This window comes from Vidua macroura, chromosome 16 (assembly GCF_024509145.1).
Source record: "Vidua macroura isolate BioBank_ID:100142 chromosome 16, ASM2450914v1, whole genome shotgun sequence".
Classification (NCBI taxonomy): domain Eukaryota; kingdom Metazoa; phylum Chordata; class Aves; order Passeriformes; family Viduidae; genus Vidua; species Vidua macroura.
Genome location: NC_071586.1, coordinates 9,154,251 through 9,171,054, shown reverse-complemented (window position 1 = coordinate 9,171,054; position 16,804 = coordinate 9,154,251). Strand labels below are relative to the sequence as shown.

The following is a 16,804-nucleotide window of genomic DNA, read 5'->3' as shown; positions in this document are numbered from 1 at the left end:
CATGGTATCTGAGTATCCCCTGAGCAGACTCTAAGTTTTGTTCTACTAACAGGAGCCCTTTGGTATATTAGCAGCTGGAGCAACTCTTCCAGTGCAGGGGTTCTGTGAGCCTCTGCCAGGACGGGTCTGGATGTGGCTGGATGTGGAAGGGCCTAGCACTATCACTTTAATATTATGAGAAAATAGTATTATTTGATGCTGATCTTCACACTTGCTGCAGTAGTAAGGTGGGAGAAAATAATTGATGGCTGGGATTCAGAGCAAGGATAATGATGAATAATGTAAGGAATGTAACTCAGCACTGAGTTAGAATATGGATTTATCTTTCATGTATTAGAACTCTTACAGAAATGTCCATTTACTTTTTGGTTATAACCACACTGGGCAATGTCTTCACAAGGTATGTTCTAGAGAAGTGCATCTGCTATTTTGTGAAAGAACAAAAGACAGTTGTTTTGTTATATTTATGCTTTGGTGTGTTTGTGTGTGTGCTTGTGCAGTTATATATCTGAATGTGTATATACACAAAAACACCCATCTATACACAAAAGAACAAACACAATTTTATGAAACCAAATTTAACTGCATGTTCTTCATCTCTTCCTATTTGCAAAGTATATTGAAGAAACAAAAATGTTTATGTGCATAATTGAAAGAAAAAATTTTGTTCTTTATAATAAAAGCCATTTAATAAGACAGAGTATCTCAATTTCAATCAAAATTCAGGTTTTTTTCAACCCAAGTTACAAAATATAAAGCTCCAGGCCTTTATCTCTTACTTGTCTATGAATGCAGAGCAGTCTGTGTGCCTGGTTTCCTTCTCTTGTCCTTTTTTCATGTTAATAGAACTTTACAGCTCCAGGGCCCAGCGTAGGATGGGCTCTCTGCTTCCACCAAACACACAGCTGCCATTTGAGCTGGAGAAGGGCTGGCACACAGGACAGCATGAGGAATACACTGCCAGCCTTTCAAACACCACACTCTGCTCCTCTCTTTCCCACCTCCGTATCTCATCTGGAAAAGTACTTTCTGCATTACGAAAGTTTGCCTCAGTGAAGTGCTTACAAAAATGGGATCATAGAGTCCCAGTGTGAGCAATATTTAACTCTATCCTTCACCTCTCTTAAACTCATATCCAGCACAGTCAGTCAAATTACTTTTTAATGGCTCCACATATTTTCCCAACAAAAGAATACTGAAATGTTGCTGGTTGTTCATCGTGATTGGTTCAAGGACATATGGAGTGGTGAAAAAACAGCATCGATATAAAGAAGTAAATATAACCCCTCATTTATTTCTGAGTCATAGAAGACCTTATTCAAACCCTCCAGCTACCACTTGACACAACAACCTCCACTAGAAAGCTTCACACTGTGGCTTATGTAACCCATTTGCTTTTGATTGGCTTTTTCCAGATGTTACTTTATCTCAGTCTTCTCAGAATTTATCTGAAGAATTTGCTGAGGCTGCACGACAGCTTAAAAAAGAAGCTCCAAGAATCCAGTTTGGCAAAATTGATGTGACATACCAACATGATTTGAGAAAAGAATTTAATATTCAAGCCTTTCCTACTGTGAAGTTTTTTGTGAATGGCAGCAGGGAAGATCCCATAGACTGCAAAGGTAAACTGTCTCGTGCACTGATAAGATAATGATATGTAATGACAGGATGTACCCATCTATTACCCTGCTGAGAAGAAAAATATAGATACTCAGATAAAAAATACACAAGGTGGGAAGCTGGTTTTGCCCCTGGTGTTAAATATGCAATTGCTTCTGTACCAATACAGGAACTCAAATCTGAATTTATCTTCCAAGGGCATAACTGAGTATCTTCTCTATATTAAGTTCACACAGTCAAATTAATTACTGGTGTTACTCCACCGAGTACAGAATCGCCCCAACAAGACAACTTACTCCCAATTATTACAATAAACATTAATGAGTTATGCCAAACAAGAATTGGGTCCCCAAACTCCTCCATTACTCTTCTGGTCCACTGCAATTCCCATGGGCAGTGTGCCTACAGAAACAGGCTGGAGCAACACTACATCCAACAAAGAACTGGGAATTCACAGGGTCCTTAACATACAGGTCCACTTCCTAAGCTAAGGAAAATAATTTTGCCATTTAGCCATCAGAGGGAGCTCATACGTGGCTTAGAATACAACGTGGAATAATTTGAAGTATTTTACAGAAAGCTATTAAGCAAAGGCAACCACAGACTTGAGCAAGCCCAGAAATCCAGGTCTTATTAAACATTTTTGTTCACTTACGGTACATACAAGAAAGGTTATGTTTTTCATAAAATGATGAACTTTTACAGAGGTGATAAAAACTGCATGACTTAGCCAAGCATCTGATGGTGTACTCTGAGCATAGGTGAGTCACAAGTTTAATACAACAAACAAAAAAAGGAACTCAAAGTTTGCCTCCTGAACTTGTACACAACCTAGTGCTAAGATATCTTTAACTGCTGAGCCCCCAGTGGCTCCTGCTGAAACCTGATCTTCAGTATTTTTAGCAACTTGCTCCTCCTTGCTATTGAATTTCTTACCAAGTTCCCACCACCTAGACTTGTGCAAACAGCAGCCTCTGCACAAATGCCACCGAAAGCGTGATGTGCCATACTGAACTTTTATTAGAGGTGCTGATGCCTGAAAGCAAAAGCCCCCACCTTCAGTCTCTGATTAAATCTACAACATTGACAAGAAAACCTCTCTTAAACTGGTAAACCTGACAGATTTTCTGGTGTGAAACAGCGAGCACAGAGAATTGTAACAACACACACAGAGTTGCCCTGCAGCAGAGAGCTGCTATTTCAGGCACACTTTCTAGCAAGATGCAGGAATTAGGAAACTGGCTGCTGCTCTGTGCTTTTTACAAGACAGACAGCACCATTCTTTGGAGGACATGTGCCACCAACAATGGCTTAAATTACATTTTGTTCCCTGGTAAATGTTTATGTGCAACACTGAGTAAAACCTCACGTACCATGTTTGCCTTTTAAACCACTGGGCATTGGCAATTGGAAATGTGCACTGGTCACCCAGTGACTTCTCATACAGGGCTTGGTACATCCTTCATACCACAAAAGAAACTGCAGACCTTGCTTAAATCAATAAATTAATTCAACTCCTTATGGAAAATGGACTTTTTGAATGGTGTCCCTGGCAATGGGCATAACATGAGAGCCAAATTCTAGGCTTTGTAAAATCATCATTTACAACTGCAAGGTCAGAATTTGGCCAGGCTGGTTAAAGGAACTCAACAGAAAGATTAACCACACAGAAAAGATGCTTAGGGGCCATAGCACTGACATAAGTGACAAGACCTCAATTCTGCCTACAGACAGCAGAAGTCAAGCACTGTGTGGCCACTAGATACTGCTCTGTGCTTTGCTCTGTTCTGCAGCCTATACATTCCAGAGCAGATGACTGCTCAGATCACAGATCACTTACTAAAAAGCAAAGTATTTTAAACTAGTTGCAGTGCTGTCTGCTGCAAAATTGTGGCAGTAAAACAGTCTGACTCAATTTTGATCTTGTCAAACTGCTAAAATGCACAGTACCAGGACCTGCATGTCTGATAATCCACTTGTACCATACATCTTGACTCTAATACTTAACTTTTTCTTTTTCATGTATGATTTTAATTAACCCTTACTCTGTTCCAACAAGCCTGTCTGTCATACAGAGATGAAAGGGCTAAGATTTTAGTGGCCTGAGACTCAGTTTGTTGCCTCAAATTCCTCTGAAAACATGATAGTTTAAAAATTTAATTTTTAAAGAGATTCAATACTCTAAGACTTCTGAAAGCTTAGGACAATTTACCAAATAAACAGACTGACTATAATCTCAGTAAAACTGGTAGTAGTAATTTGGAAGCCAAAAGATGGAACAATCCAGAACTAAATGACAACTTTGACACTTCAGCTTTGTTTCTTATGTCTAAACTGAAGTGATGCTATGGCCCCACAGAAGAATTTTAACATGTCTCTGTGCCTATCAGATCCCTCCTGCAGCATCAAAGGAACAATTTTGACACCTAATGTAATTGAACAAACAGTTCAATAAAATCTGCAATTGGTTTGAAGTCATGGTGGATTAAACCTTAGGTCAATAGCACTTTATAGCTTACTGTGATTTTGGGACACATGAAATCTTGCAGGACAGGTTTTCTACCTGTCTGAATTTCCTCATCTCTATTCTCCATGTGTGATTAATCATTTAACTGGACATAAATCCATTTGCAGAGGTCTCAGAAAAAGCTGTACGGATCCACTGTTGGTCTTCTAGAGCCACAATAGTTTAAATGGTGACTAGAACCTGAGGTTGAACTCGGATACCTCAAATCCCCTCTCAATCAGCTTTGACCTCAGTCCTAAGGAGCCCAAGTCCATTTGTATTCAGCATCCCTCTGCATCTCCACTGCCTCTGTCCTGATTGCACAGAAATTTCTGCCATTCATTTTGATTTTCATTTTAACTCTCTTTTCCTCCCACAGGAGTCAGAAAAGCTTCAACCTTTATTACATGGGTAGAAAGAAGAACAGGACCTAGCACTGTTTTAATCAACTCTACTGATCAGGCTGAAGCCATCATAAAAGCTGATGATTTAGCAGTGATTGGCTTCTTTAGGGTAATTATCTGGAAAACTCAAAAGGCTGGTTCTGTTCCAGCTTTGGGATATACTGCTTGCTATCACCACCAGAGCCCACACATCCAAAAGACCAAGAACTCACCAGAAAAATGCAGATCCTCAGTTTTATCTACATTTGAAAAAAAAAAAAAATTAATAGTCTCTATCTATTTTTTCACACTTTCAGACAAGCAGCCAAGGCAGAAATAAGGAAATCTTACACCACAGCACATTTCCTTAACCAGCACCTGGGCACAGAGACCCTGAGAGCAGGGTGCTCCAGCAGTGTTTGCACAGCTCTGGCTGGTCACAGCAGTGTTTCTTGCATCCTCAGAGAAAGGCCTCCTGCCAAACTCTCCCAAATTTTCCTGATGTGAAGAAGGCCAAATCTGCACAGATAGGAAGTCATAAAATATTACCACTGTAGATGATCCAACACATGTAATCCTTTCTCAAGCAAATTCTACCAGCTTCCAGAGCAGAATAATGTTGTTAGGATTTGGGCTGAATGCTACTGATCAACAGTCAATAGAAATGCAGTCAGAGTGAATAAAATAGGAACAGTTTTTTTCTGATTTTTCAATGTGTCCTTGAGATCCTTAATATCTGGAAATTCAATCAAGGATTTTCTCTAACTAAAGAGACTTTTATTCTGATATCTCCCTGCCCAGTTAAAAGCAGAATGTCTGGACTCATACCTGAACTGATAATATCCCAAATGTGCTGGCTACAGCAGATAGTCCAAGTTCTGTGGATATGGAAAACAGGATTCATTACCAAAATGCCCCATAGTAACGAAGCTGGTGAGCACATAGAACATAACAGGACAAACTGTGAAAATGCTCAGTGCCCAGAATTTTGCTTTGCAGCAATCTGCTTGCAGCTGTTTAAGAAGAAAGGCAGTTTTCCAGTGCTTGGGGAAATTGAGAAGCTCTTTCTATCACAGTGATGCCAGAGAGTTCCCTGAACCACACTGATAGCAGATATTGCCTGCAGATGTGTTTGACTGGACCCTGGTCTTGCTTGGGCAATAGATGAGCAGTGAGCTAGGGCATGTCAGAAATTTAATGGGTGAAAGCCAACAAAACAGTGTCCAAGCAAATAGAGAGCCATATTTGGGCTTCTATTACTCACAGACTGCTCACAAATATGAGTGCCAGGATATGTTGGAAGGTCTCAGCATATAAATTACTATTCATCTAGCATGAAATAATTGTCTGATTAAATAAAATCTGGAAGTGCTGTTGCCTTTCATCGTGCTTATTTACTATTAGTGTGAGGGTGGACAGCACAGTGACTATTTGACAGATGCAGGAGTCAAGGTCCCTGCCTTGAAGAGCACTCAGTCAAAATCCCCAGATGTGCCAGTCAGCTCCTCTTGTGAGCAGAGAGCCCTCCTGTAATCCCTCACTCCTGCCAGCTGTGCAGGGGGAGCAGCTGCTGGCACCATCCCTCCCAGCCTGCAGAAGGCTTTGCAGAGGGTGGCAGTGCCAGGGGAGAGCAGGGAGGATGAGATCAGTGCAGGGAGGACAGAGGGGACACCACACCATCCCTGCTGACCCAGGCCAGCCAACAAGAGCTGTGTCACAGCACTCCTAGGTTTCCCCCTTAGAGGTAATCTGGGAAAGCATTATCCACTTCACAATTATACTCTGCTCTTTACTTCACAAGATTTTAGGGGCTTGCTTCACCTGGAGCTCTACTCCTACACATCTTAGCAGGATGTAGGGCAAAGTCTTAATAAATACTCTTTCTGGGACTAGGAACTTCACACTGACAGTGTGGAAGTTTTCTGTGAGACAGCAAGAGATGTGCCAGAGATGCCTTTTGGGATGACAGCCAGTGAGGATGTCTGTGCTAACTACGGTGTCCAAAGGAACTCTCTCATTGTGTTTAAGAAGGTAGGAGTACAAAAGTCTAGCAGGTAAGGTGTCGTGACAGCTGTGGGCTCTGGAAAGGCAGTTTGGGAATTTTTCAGGTTATATATAAATTTTATGCTTAAGGATCTGGGTATAATAGCTTTACTTTCCAGACATTCACCTCTTTTCTTGGGTGTTGCTTTTGACCAGGAATTTTCTTCCAGTCTCCAACAGAAGCAGCCAACAACAAAACCAAAACTACACAGAGTAGCAGCAATATTGAGACTAGGAAGTAGTCAGACCAATGATTTCCTGAGCAAGCATATCTCACAGATACTGTGTATAGATGTAGGAATGATCTTTCAGTATGTCAACATTACTGAACAAATTAAAGCTGTCAGCTGTACCTTGAATTTTAGCTGTAATCTTGTTCTGCAATCTAGCTGTGACATTCATTTTACAAGCTATGGAATTTCGGTTGCTGAGGATCATAAAATTCACTTTTAAAGCCTGTCATTTTGCTCCTATAGTTTATAAGGCCACCAACCTCACAAACTTCACTGTTTGTCCAGGGAAAACCTGTGCATGATGAAGTGCTTGAAGATGGTAAACAGAGCAAACTGGGCCTGACGAGGCTAATCAAAACCTTTACCTTGGATTTGGTCACTGAATATAATATTGAGGTATGTGCATTTCACTGTATTAGCAAAACCTATGGGAGAAAGAGAGAAATCCATGCAGAAAGAGACCTAGGGAGCTACTCTGCACCTTAGGGAGTGAGAGTTTGCTTTTTTCACAAGGCCACTCTTAAACACATCTAGAAATGCCAGCAGAACCCAGCATGCAGCTCTTGGTCTAACCCAGGCCAAATGATGCTTCCCTCTGGCAAGATGTTGTTTCCTAGAGGAGGGGAGGAGTGGCTGGTGGAACAGTGAGCTCTGAGCATGCAAAGACCTCCCTCCTGTGCAGCCAACAAGGCCTAGGCTGCTTCTGCAGCAGCTCGGTGGGCTGGGAGCTTGGAGGGTCAGTCCCTAATCCTGGCTCCAAACATTCCAGCCCAACGCAGCCACAGGGAGCTCTGGGCCAAGGCAAGAAGGAAAGAAACCAGCAGTAATTGTTGCTAGTGCAGGTAGGAAAGGAAAGACATGGAAATACCTGCTTGCCTTCAGAACACCCCATTGCCTCTGATTATAGGGTTGCATGAGAAAAAAGGTAGTCCTGTGCAGGGAAGGAGATACAAGCTGCTGATGTTACCTAGAAGGGAAGGAAGTGCCCAGCCAGGTCTTTCCTCCACAGCAACTGGGCCTCCCTGGGTAACACCACCTTTTACTTTCAGCATTAATTCTTCTGTGTGTGTTATACAGGAGGTCAGACTAGAAGATCACGGTCCCTTCTGACTGTAAAAATCTATGAATAACTATGAGGTTTTTCCTGGAACAGAAAAAAAAAAAAAAAAACCCTCAGCAGCTGCTGATTCTTCTTACTTTATCTGCTTTAAAACAATGAAACAAAATCCAATGGTTATGGAAATGACTGGGAACTGAGTCTTAAAAAGTAAAATTTGCAATAGCACAGCCTAGGGATACTGATATGCTGAGCCTTTGATTCACTGTTCTGCCTACAAAGAGTGGAGCAGATGTTGAGTCTTTTATTTCCCAGACATCTGTGAAGATTTTTGATGTCCCTGTTGAAAATCACATCCTGCTGTTCACCCCAATGAACTTGGAGACATTCAATGAGATTTACGAAAACTACCAGTCTGCTGCTGCAGAATTCAGAGGAAAGGTTTGTAACACTGAATCCAGATTTGCAAATAGGAATGCCAAAAGATCAGTGGAAAACTACTCACCAGTATTACTGGTAAAAATACACTGCTGTCAGTCCAAACTCTACCAAACCATTTAAAAACAGTTCCAGTAACTATTATTTGAATTTGTTAAGGACAAGTTGAAAGATAAACTTCACTTGGAAATGATTCTTTAAAACACAAAGATTACAAAGAAGAGCACTAATTCCAGCTGCTCCAAATTAACCTGTTTCTGATTTTACAAATACCATTTTCTGGGAGCAACTTCCAACCAAAGGTAGTTTTAGCAAAATTCTGGCAATTTCTGGCTCTACCAGGAAATACCACGAGGATCTCAGAATATTGCCTGAAGAAAAGGCTGGAGCCAGCTACAAAATCTGAGGAATATTGCAAGATATGTGCATAGCCTTGCCTGCAGCAACATGTTGGCATGTATAGAGACAGTTATAAGCAGTATATACAATACCCAAGTATTTTGGTTTTCTGTGGTGCTATTCCTGCTCCAGGTACATGAGACACTGAAGAACAGTAAGTCATCTTGTAGTCAAATATCAGATATTGGTAAATACATATGGATTACAGGTGTTTCAGCTCTTCTGTCCTGTCAAGATTTATGAAGAAGAGTAATAAGCACTGTGGGGGGTAATTTAGAAGTGTTACTGAAAGACATGATAGCACAGCACTGTGAAGGGACAGAGGGAAAAGCTTCAGTACTTCTGTTTTAGCATTTGTTATTAACTAGGATCAAGGTATAATAAAGTCCACAGAGCTTCCGGGTTTCGGTCTGAGACCAAAAATAATTCTGCACAGTTTTTTGAATTTAAGGTTAGATCCTACCCCACTGCCAAGCTCCACAGTCCATTTCTCCAAAATGGCTAAACCAAAGCTGGAAGGTTCAACCAGATGCATGATTCTCTCTTTATCATCAGGTATTGTTTGTTTTGGTGGATACTAATGAAGCAAGGAATGGACGGATTTTTGAGTATTTTCGCATCAGGGACATTGATGTTCCTGCTGTGAGAATCCTGAATCTGACCAGCGATGCCAGGTACAAAATGCCTGCGGATGAGGTGACTATGGAGAACCTGAAAGAATTTTGCCAGAGCTACCTAAATGGACAAGCAAAGGTATGTCCATTACTAACGAGACAGCTCTCTACTACACCAGCTAAAACATAAACTTGGCAGAGCACCCCCTTTTAAAATTAGAAGTGTCCTATTGTGATCACTGGTTTATTAATCCACTGTCACCCTAATATATTCATCTACCATCTACTGCTGTTGACAGAGCATTCCTCTGTATTTAACAACTGAGGTGGGCTACAAGTCCTCCAGTGTAAATCCTGGATTGATCATTTATGCCCAATATTTTAACTGATGCCAGCTGTTTTATTTTAGTGGTTTAAAAACTCCCTATGCCTCTATCTTTCTGATGCTATAATGGAGATATTTCCTTTCCTTTGCTGGGGAGAGATGCAAACAATCATTGCAACAGATTTTAAGGTTACAGAAAAATCCAGTAAATCGAAAAGTGACAGTTTCAGAGGGGATTAACATTTGGTATTTGTTTAAAGTAAGTTTAGTGAAGTGAATTTTCCCAGGGGGATCATTCCCAATGGTAAACACAGCATTTGTTGCCATAATGAGGCATCATCACACTCCTGTGAAAAATACATTAAAACATTGTGCTTATTCAGTGCTCCTCAGGGTGATTTACAGGGAGAAAAGATAAAGCAGTCAGATTGAGAGCAGAGAAACGTGAGTAGGTAGATGATGTATTTAGTGTTGGAAGGGAGCAGAAGGATGGAAGCAGAGGGGATGTGGCCTCTCTCACCAGGATCTGCTTCCATGGGGCACATGTGCCTTTCTGCTACTGTGCCATGGTGTTAAAGAAGATAAATTCCCAGCTACTGCACTGTAAATTGTAGAAGTCATGGGGACCGTGACTGGTGGTGAAGGCAGAGATTTAAGCAGCAATGCACACTTCCTGGTGTGTTTTACATCACTTTTGAAAGCCCACAGCACATAAACTGTTCAGTAGTCCAGCTTCTGAAAATCGGGCAACAAGAATTCAGGACAAGGAATACAACTGTGTTCCAAGGGATCATTTGCAGACAGTCTGCTACAGAGCCTGCATTCAAGAGAGGGAGAAGTAGTTCTGAGTACCAACTACCCTGGGGTGTGAGATCCCAGCTCCTGCTGAAGGGAGAGAAGGTGGAACCATGGCTGACCAGGATGTAATGATATAAAAGAGTTATCAGACAGTAACAGAGCACATTAGGTAATGTCCCATCAGTCTCACATTAACTTGAGCTAGAGTACAGTTTCTCAATGTTCCCTGCACTTTCACAGCAATGTTTCTTTTTCTGCTCAGCAACATCTCCCTAGTGAAGAAATTCCACAAGACTGGGACAAGATGCCTGTCAAAGTGCTTGTTGGGAAGAATTTCAACAGTATCATCTTCAATAAGACCATGACTGTATTTGTTATGTTTTGTAAGTGTTGTCATTGAATTCAGATTTTAAGCTGCTATAATGTGATCAATTGGAAGGAAAAAATGAAAGCTCACACTTATACATACCAAACTAATCTTTGCACTTTACAGAATCTGAGCTCAATGAATTTTTAGTGTTTCTGGAAAGAATTGAAGCAAAATTTGTGTTATAGCTATGGAAATGCTGTGATACCTTTGCTGACTTAGTGTTGCACTGAGTAGCACTGGATCTGTTCAGTAAATATTTGTCAAGGCCATATGAAATCTCTGTGTTGAAAGACAGGACGCTGGAACGTCATGGTGTACGATGGAAGCGTGTTGTACAGCATGAGTCAGGCTGTCTTCCAAGGCAGAGGGAGAATTTAGTGAGATTGTCTGGTTATAATGCTCTAGGATTAAATCCCAGATAGGAATTGTGGTTTAGAAAATTGTAACTCTTTTTTTCCTCCTCTATCTGCAAGGGATGTGGCTTCCTTACATAACTCTTTCCAGCAAGAAACCTCTGCCCTATCCTTGTACGAGCCAGCAGGAATTAGTTTGTGCCTCAGTTACTTCAGTAAAGCAAATGTGCAGCATTAACAGAAGTACAGACAGTACTTCCCTGAATTCCAGAAATTCCTAAAGGTAGTACATTCCTGCCACCCTCCTTGCTGGCTGCAGCTGTGTCACTCACAGAAGTAATTTTTACATTTCAGTATCATGAACAAACTGAATAAGCTAAGCAAGAATTGAACCAAGTCCTCTGGAAATGAAAGGCAGGGAATGTATTCAGTCAAGTACTCCTGAAATTGCAATTCTGTATGAACCAAGTGTGAGCATTGTTCTCCCAACTGAGGGACTGCAACTGTGCTGTGAGCTTTTTAAAGGGACACTGGGCCCTCAGCAGTTTGCCTTTCTGGTGACTTGTATCTGTGCAGTGCTGAGTCAAAACAGCACCATGACTCAAACTTCTCTTTCTAGAGTCAACATAGCGTGATTTATGAACACAGTTAATTTTAGTATACAGGAAGTATTTTGTAGTTCTGACAAGTATTTCAACACAGGAATGACACAAGACTTAACGTGGGTTGCACTGGTTATCTGGCACACCTCTCGAGCAAAATAATCCAAGTTCTGTGTTTGTTACAGTTATAAAAGGCTAAAGCAGCACTGCTATCAGAAATGTGTTAATGAATAATAGTTATCACTACATGGAAATGTGAAATTCATGAAGGGAAAATGGTTTCAAGCAGACATTCACCACAAACCCTGTTAACCTGAAGGGCTAGATAGGTCCCCGTGATTGCACCACCACGCGCACTCCTGTGTCCTTATAATTTTATTTTTAAATTTGCAGATGCCCCTTGGTCCCATGAGTGCAGAAAACTCCTGCTGATCTGGGATAAGCTGGGAGAGCGATACGCAAGTCACAAAGACACAATGATTGCAAAGATTGACGTCACAGCAAACGACATCCTGTCCGTGGCGCTGGATCGCTATCCCTTCTTCACGCTCTTCCCTGCCGGCTCACACTACCAGGTGAGAAGCTCTTGGGGGACACTGGGGAGGCACAGCAAGGCAGGGGCTGTGCTTGCACGTGCACAGGTGTCACAGGGAGAAAGGAGTCCTTTCACTAGGAAAGCTTTGGTCCTTTTCTGCTCAGCACTGAGTAGATATTGCTGCCAAGAACCTGAATTAGAGGAGAAACCCTTCTATTGTCTCATCCTACATATGAGGCTGTGGCAAGAGCTCAGGTATCATTTACTCACTTGGACTACAAGTCCTTAGGGCCCCACATCCTGCAGTTTAACAATCTCCGATCAGCTTGTTGGGTTCCAGCAACAGTGTCAACTTGGAGTGAATTTACAGTTACCTCCCAATGACTGCAGTGCCTTTTTACCTCAAACCATGACAAGAGATGTTCTCTCAAAGAATTACTTGTGCTAGTTTTTTCCAGAGCATGTATGATAAATGTCTCTAAAATGTTGATACTACTCTTGTTATTTTCCTCTACATTTTCACAAAACCCAAATAAAAACTTTTCTTCTATACATTCAAGCCAGTAATTTTACTTCATTCTGGTATCCCAGCCTCCACTGGTGAAAAATATTTGTTGTCAAGACCAATGATTTTTGCAATATACTGCCTAATCAATCAGCTATGTTACAAAATAATTAGAAAATGCTGCTGAAAGTGGAGGCAAAAAAATATTAAATAGCTACATTCTCCATCTATGTAGATTATCTAATTAAAAAGAAAATATCACTGAAGTAAAAAAAAAGTAAGATACCACTATAATTAAGGCATTACTAAGCTTTTCATTTTTCTTTTTAGTAGTAAACTTAAATTAAATTCTAAGACATTTACCCATGTCCTCATTTAATCTTTGAGAAATAGTCCTCTCAGATGTGCATGTACAACTTCTGATGAATTGAAGTGCAGTCCTGCACACTCACATGATGTAAGTCTTCTGGCAGAAAAGCAGAAACCCTTTAAATGTTCAAAATAAATGTCAGTTTGCAAAAAAAAAAAAAAAAACAAAACAAAACAAAAACCAAAAAAACCCACAAACAAACAAACAAACAAAAAAAACCCCCACAAACAAAAAAACCCAAACCAGTAAAAACCTTCATTAACTATTAAGGGGTTGTTTCATAATTGAAAATACTCTGGAATTAAAGGCTATTTGAAATCTCAAGTTCTTCCTTGTGCACCATGTTTTTGCACTACTTACCTCAAGTGCAGAGATTTCATCTTGTACTTGACTAGCAGTGCAGGCTCCTGGAGATGTCTGTTTCTATGGGTTAAGTGAGAAAAAATACCTTTTCCATACTCCTGTGCATTGATTACTGTAATGAAAAGTGTTGGCACATATCCCCAGTAACCACTGCAGGAATCAGCTGTTTCTCTGGCTTTACAGCTCTTCAGGCTCTGAGAAACTGGTGTTCCAGCCATCATCAGAGTTGATAAAAATCAAGACTCAGCTGAGAATGTTAATTGCCTCTGGAGAAATAAAATAATCTTTCTTGAGAAACTTAAACTTACAAATATAAAAACGATTAAAAAGTAGTTTCAAAGCTGCCACACTTTTTTTTTTTTTTTTTTTTTTTTTGTAATGGAAATACCAAACTTTTAGTATACAAAAAGTGTACCATTTTAGTGAACTCACCAGTCTGGAGGTGTTTTGTTTACAGTCCTTCAAACTCAAATCAGTTGTAAGAGTGCCCAGTGTAAAGTAACACAACTTTATTGGCCTCAGTGGGAATGAGCTTAACCCAGCTGAGAATAGGCCTTCACCTATTTCTAAATACACTCAGATAACAGCAGACAATTCCCAGTGTCATGTACATGAACTTCTACAATTTTTTTCTAAAAAACTTGTGCGAAACCCTTTTACACTTCCAGAGAACAAAGGTTTTTTGGAGAGGAATCTTTAAAATACAATATGGTGCCTAGACCCACTCAGAAAATTTCAAAGATCTAAACTGAAACTACTTTTCATTACACTTCCTCGGAAGAAAATCCTCAGAAAATCCCCAATTTAAGGTGAAGAATAAGGAAATTAGTGTCACTGATCATCTTCATCCTCTTCTTTCAAGCTGTGCAACAGTGTATTTCAAAACTTTTCCAGAATTTGAATTCCATCAAAATCTTTGAACAGCTTTGAATAGCATGGCTGGACACTTAAAATACTCTGCTCTTCAGAATATCTTGCCAATGTTTATTGTTAAGCACAAAAAACCCCACTGATGTCAGTAGCTGGCAGGATCCCCAACTAGTACCACAAAATAATGGTTTTTTATACAAATCCTTTTCTTCTAAGGAATATGTATCTATTTCTTCTTTACACTCAATTTTCATGTAATGTTGGAACCTGCTGTGCCTCTGTGCTTGCTTTCTAAACTGAGCACAAAAGTCTAGAGTTTGGGCAGTCTAAAGAACCAAAATCCTCCACCTCATTTTGCCATTATTTCCAAAATTTTGTGTACAGAGTTACGTACTTAACTTTAAATTTTTTTTTCAGGAATTGGCCTATACTGGAGAATATACATTGGAGGCATTTTCTGAATTCTTAGAAGAACAAAGAAAGACGAAAGCAGAACCAGGAGAGAAGGTAGGCATTTGATCCAGACCTGATCTGCTGTGTAACCCAGGCAGGTTCCCAGCTTGTGGAGACATTCCTGAGCTGGCTGTAGCACAGCCACTCTCCTGGGCCCCTGCTCGTGCCAGTGCTGGGGTGGTTCTTGCCAGTTCGTAGCTGGTTCCATCCCCACAGCAGCTGCAGTCATGTACCACAGCCTGGCAGGCACACACCCACTCACATCCTTGTTCTTATCACACAAACCCCTCATCTCCCACTGCTCATGTTATCCCTGAGTCACCACATCAACGCTGGCAGTAAGCACTGTGAGGCACAAAGGAGCCTGCAGCCTGACAGGTGTGCAGCAGCACTTGTTCACAATTTTAGCTGGAAAAAACAAAGCCCCAGCTAAGTGTCAGAGTTGTTCGAATCTCCATTGCTCAATTCATTCTGCTACATTCAGTGCAGCTTCTCTTCCTCGTAAAACAAGGCACAACTGAGAGCACATGATGTCCCTTCTCTGAGCAATGTGGTTGTGATTGTTGTCCAGTTCCTTGACCCTTTCTTCTGTAAGTCAGACCAGAGCAGTGTTTGCTGCCTGTCCCACAGCTGCCTGTTATTTAATCACAGACACTTCACTGCAAAAAGACACATGGTAAGTGAGCAATGTCACTGATCTTCACACAGAACTGCAAGCAACAGAAAAAATCCTGACATGTAAATGGAGACACTGTCCACCCAGTATAAGAATCCTGGGCCCTTTCTGCCCAGAATGAAGTGGGACCACAGGATAGCAATTGTTATTAACACTCTTTTCAGCTGGTAGGAAAACTGTCTGTGGGTGGAGAAACAGCTTTGAGTCTTCAGACTTATCTCCACCAGAGGCTTTGATTTTCTCCTGCATTCAGTGCTTCAATATGTAGTTACTGATGGAGAGAGATGACTAAACTAGTACTGGGACACAGAAGGCTGCAGAGCAGGACCAGACACCCACCTTTGCCCAGTCACTGCAAAATTCTGCTTTCCAGTAGCCAAAGCCTACAGCTGATGTCTGCCTCTTGCATGTTCCCTAGTGCTGTGTTTCAAGCAGATCTGTTGAGTTCTACAGTCTTTTACATGCAGTATTTGAGCTCTGTATATTCTGCTGTCTCTTCTTCATGCTTTATTTCACATAAGAGAATAAGTAAAAAAGTCAGCTTAGAAAATACCACTCAAAACCATGCTCTGTGTAGCAAAAGGAGTAAGTAATTGGCATTTTCTCATCTGTTCACTTTTTCCACCCTTACCTGACACCCACCACATTTTCCCAGAAGATTGCAGTATTAGACCATTGGCAGTACAGTGCTTGATATGAACTCCCCTCTTGAAGTAATTCTTCATCCTCACCTCAGGCATTCCCAAACACACAAACAAGATAAGTAGGGTAGTTTCTTTTGAGATTGTCAAAGAAAGACAGTCTTGTGCCCATCAGCACACATGGTATTCTATGTTCATATTAAATCTTCATACAAAGCTTCATCTAAGCTTTGCCATAAACCAGTGAAAATATTTGAAAACAAAGTGCATTTTAGCAACAGCTGCACAATTTCTGACCTCATTAAGAAGACCTCAAGTTCCTTGGTTGAAAAGATGAAAATCTGCATTTCAACTGATCTTAAAATGTTTGGGTTTTTTTTTAAGAATTACTAGAGTCTTTGTGAATATTTGTAATAAGCAATTTTCCTTTTGCATTTCCTTTTTTAAAAGGATCCTTTGGGAGGAATCAAAGAGGATTTCAGCCAAAAGGAAACTGTAATAACAGAGAAAGAACTTTAATAGTACAGAGAAAGAGAAATATTCTCAGGATTGTGAGGAATCCTTCCTTGAAGGAGCTCACTGGAAAAATGACTCATCTCAAGTGAACACAGAGCTGAATAAAAAAATAAAAGTAAAGAATTTAGTATCCA

General features: G+C 40.6%; 1 protein-coding gene and 1 long non-coding RNA gene across 2 annotated transcripts in view; one reads left to right on the top strand and one right to left on the bottom strand.

Annotated features, from left to right (window-relative positions):
• PDILT (protein disulfide isomerase like, testis expressed) overlaps positions 1–16,804 on the top strand; it is a 25,446-nt gene extending 8,642 nt beyond the window's left edge. Inside the window, 10 exon segments of the mRNA XM_053992366.1 lie at positions 1,416–1,622; positions 4,506–4,639; positions 6,403–6,540; positions 7,071–7,181; positions 8,158–8,283; positions 9,235–9,432; positions 10,679–10,799; positions 12,135–12,316; positions 14,802–14,891; positions 16,605–16,804. Of these exon segments, the coding sequence (XP_053848341.1) occupies positions 1,416–1,622; positions 4,506–4,639; positions 6,403–6,540; positions 7,071–7,181; positions 8,158–8,283; positions 9,235–9,432; positions 10,679–10,799; positions 12,135–12,316; positions 14,802–14,891; positions 16,605–16,673 (1,376 nt within the window). The 3' untranslated portion in view covers positions 16,674–16,804.
• On the bottom strand, positions 12,325–13,972 carry LOC128815338 (uncharacterized). Its single transcript, XR_008439619.1, has 4 exons — positions 13,947–13,972; positions 13,512–13,574; positions 13,145–13,267; positions 12,325–12,467 (listed from the first exon to the last, which is right to left on the bottom strand). It is a non-coding gene; the product is annotated as an uncharacterized LOC128815338 (long non-coding RNA).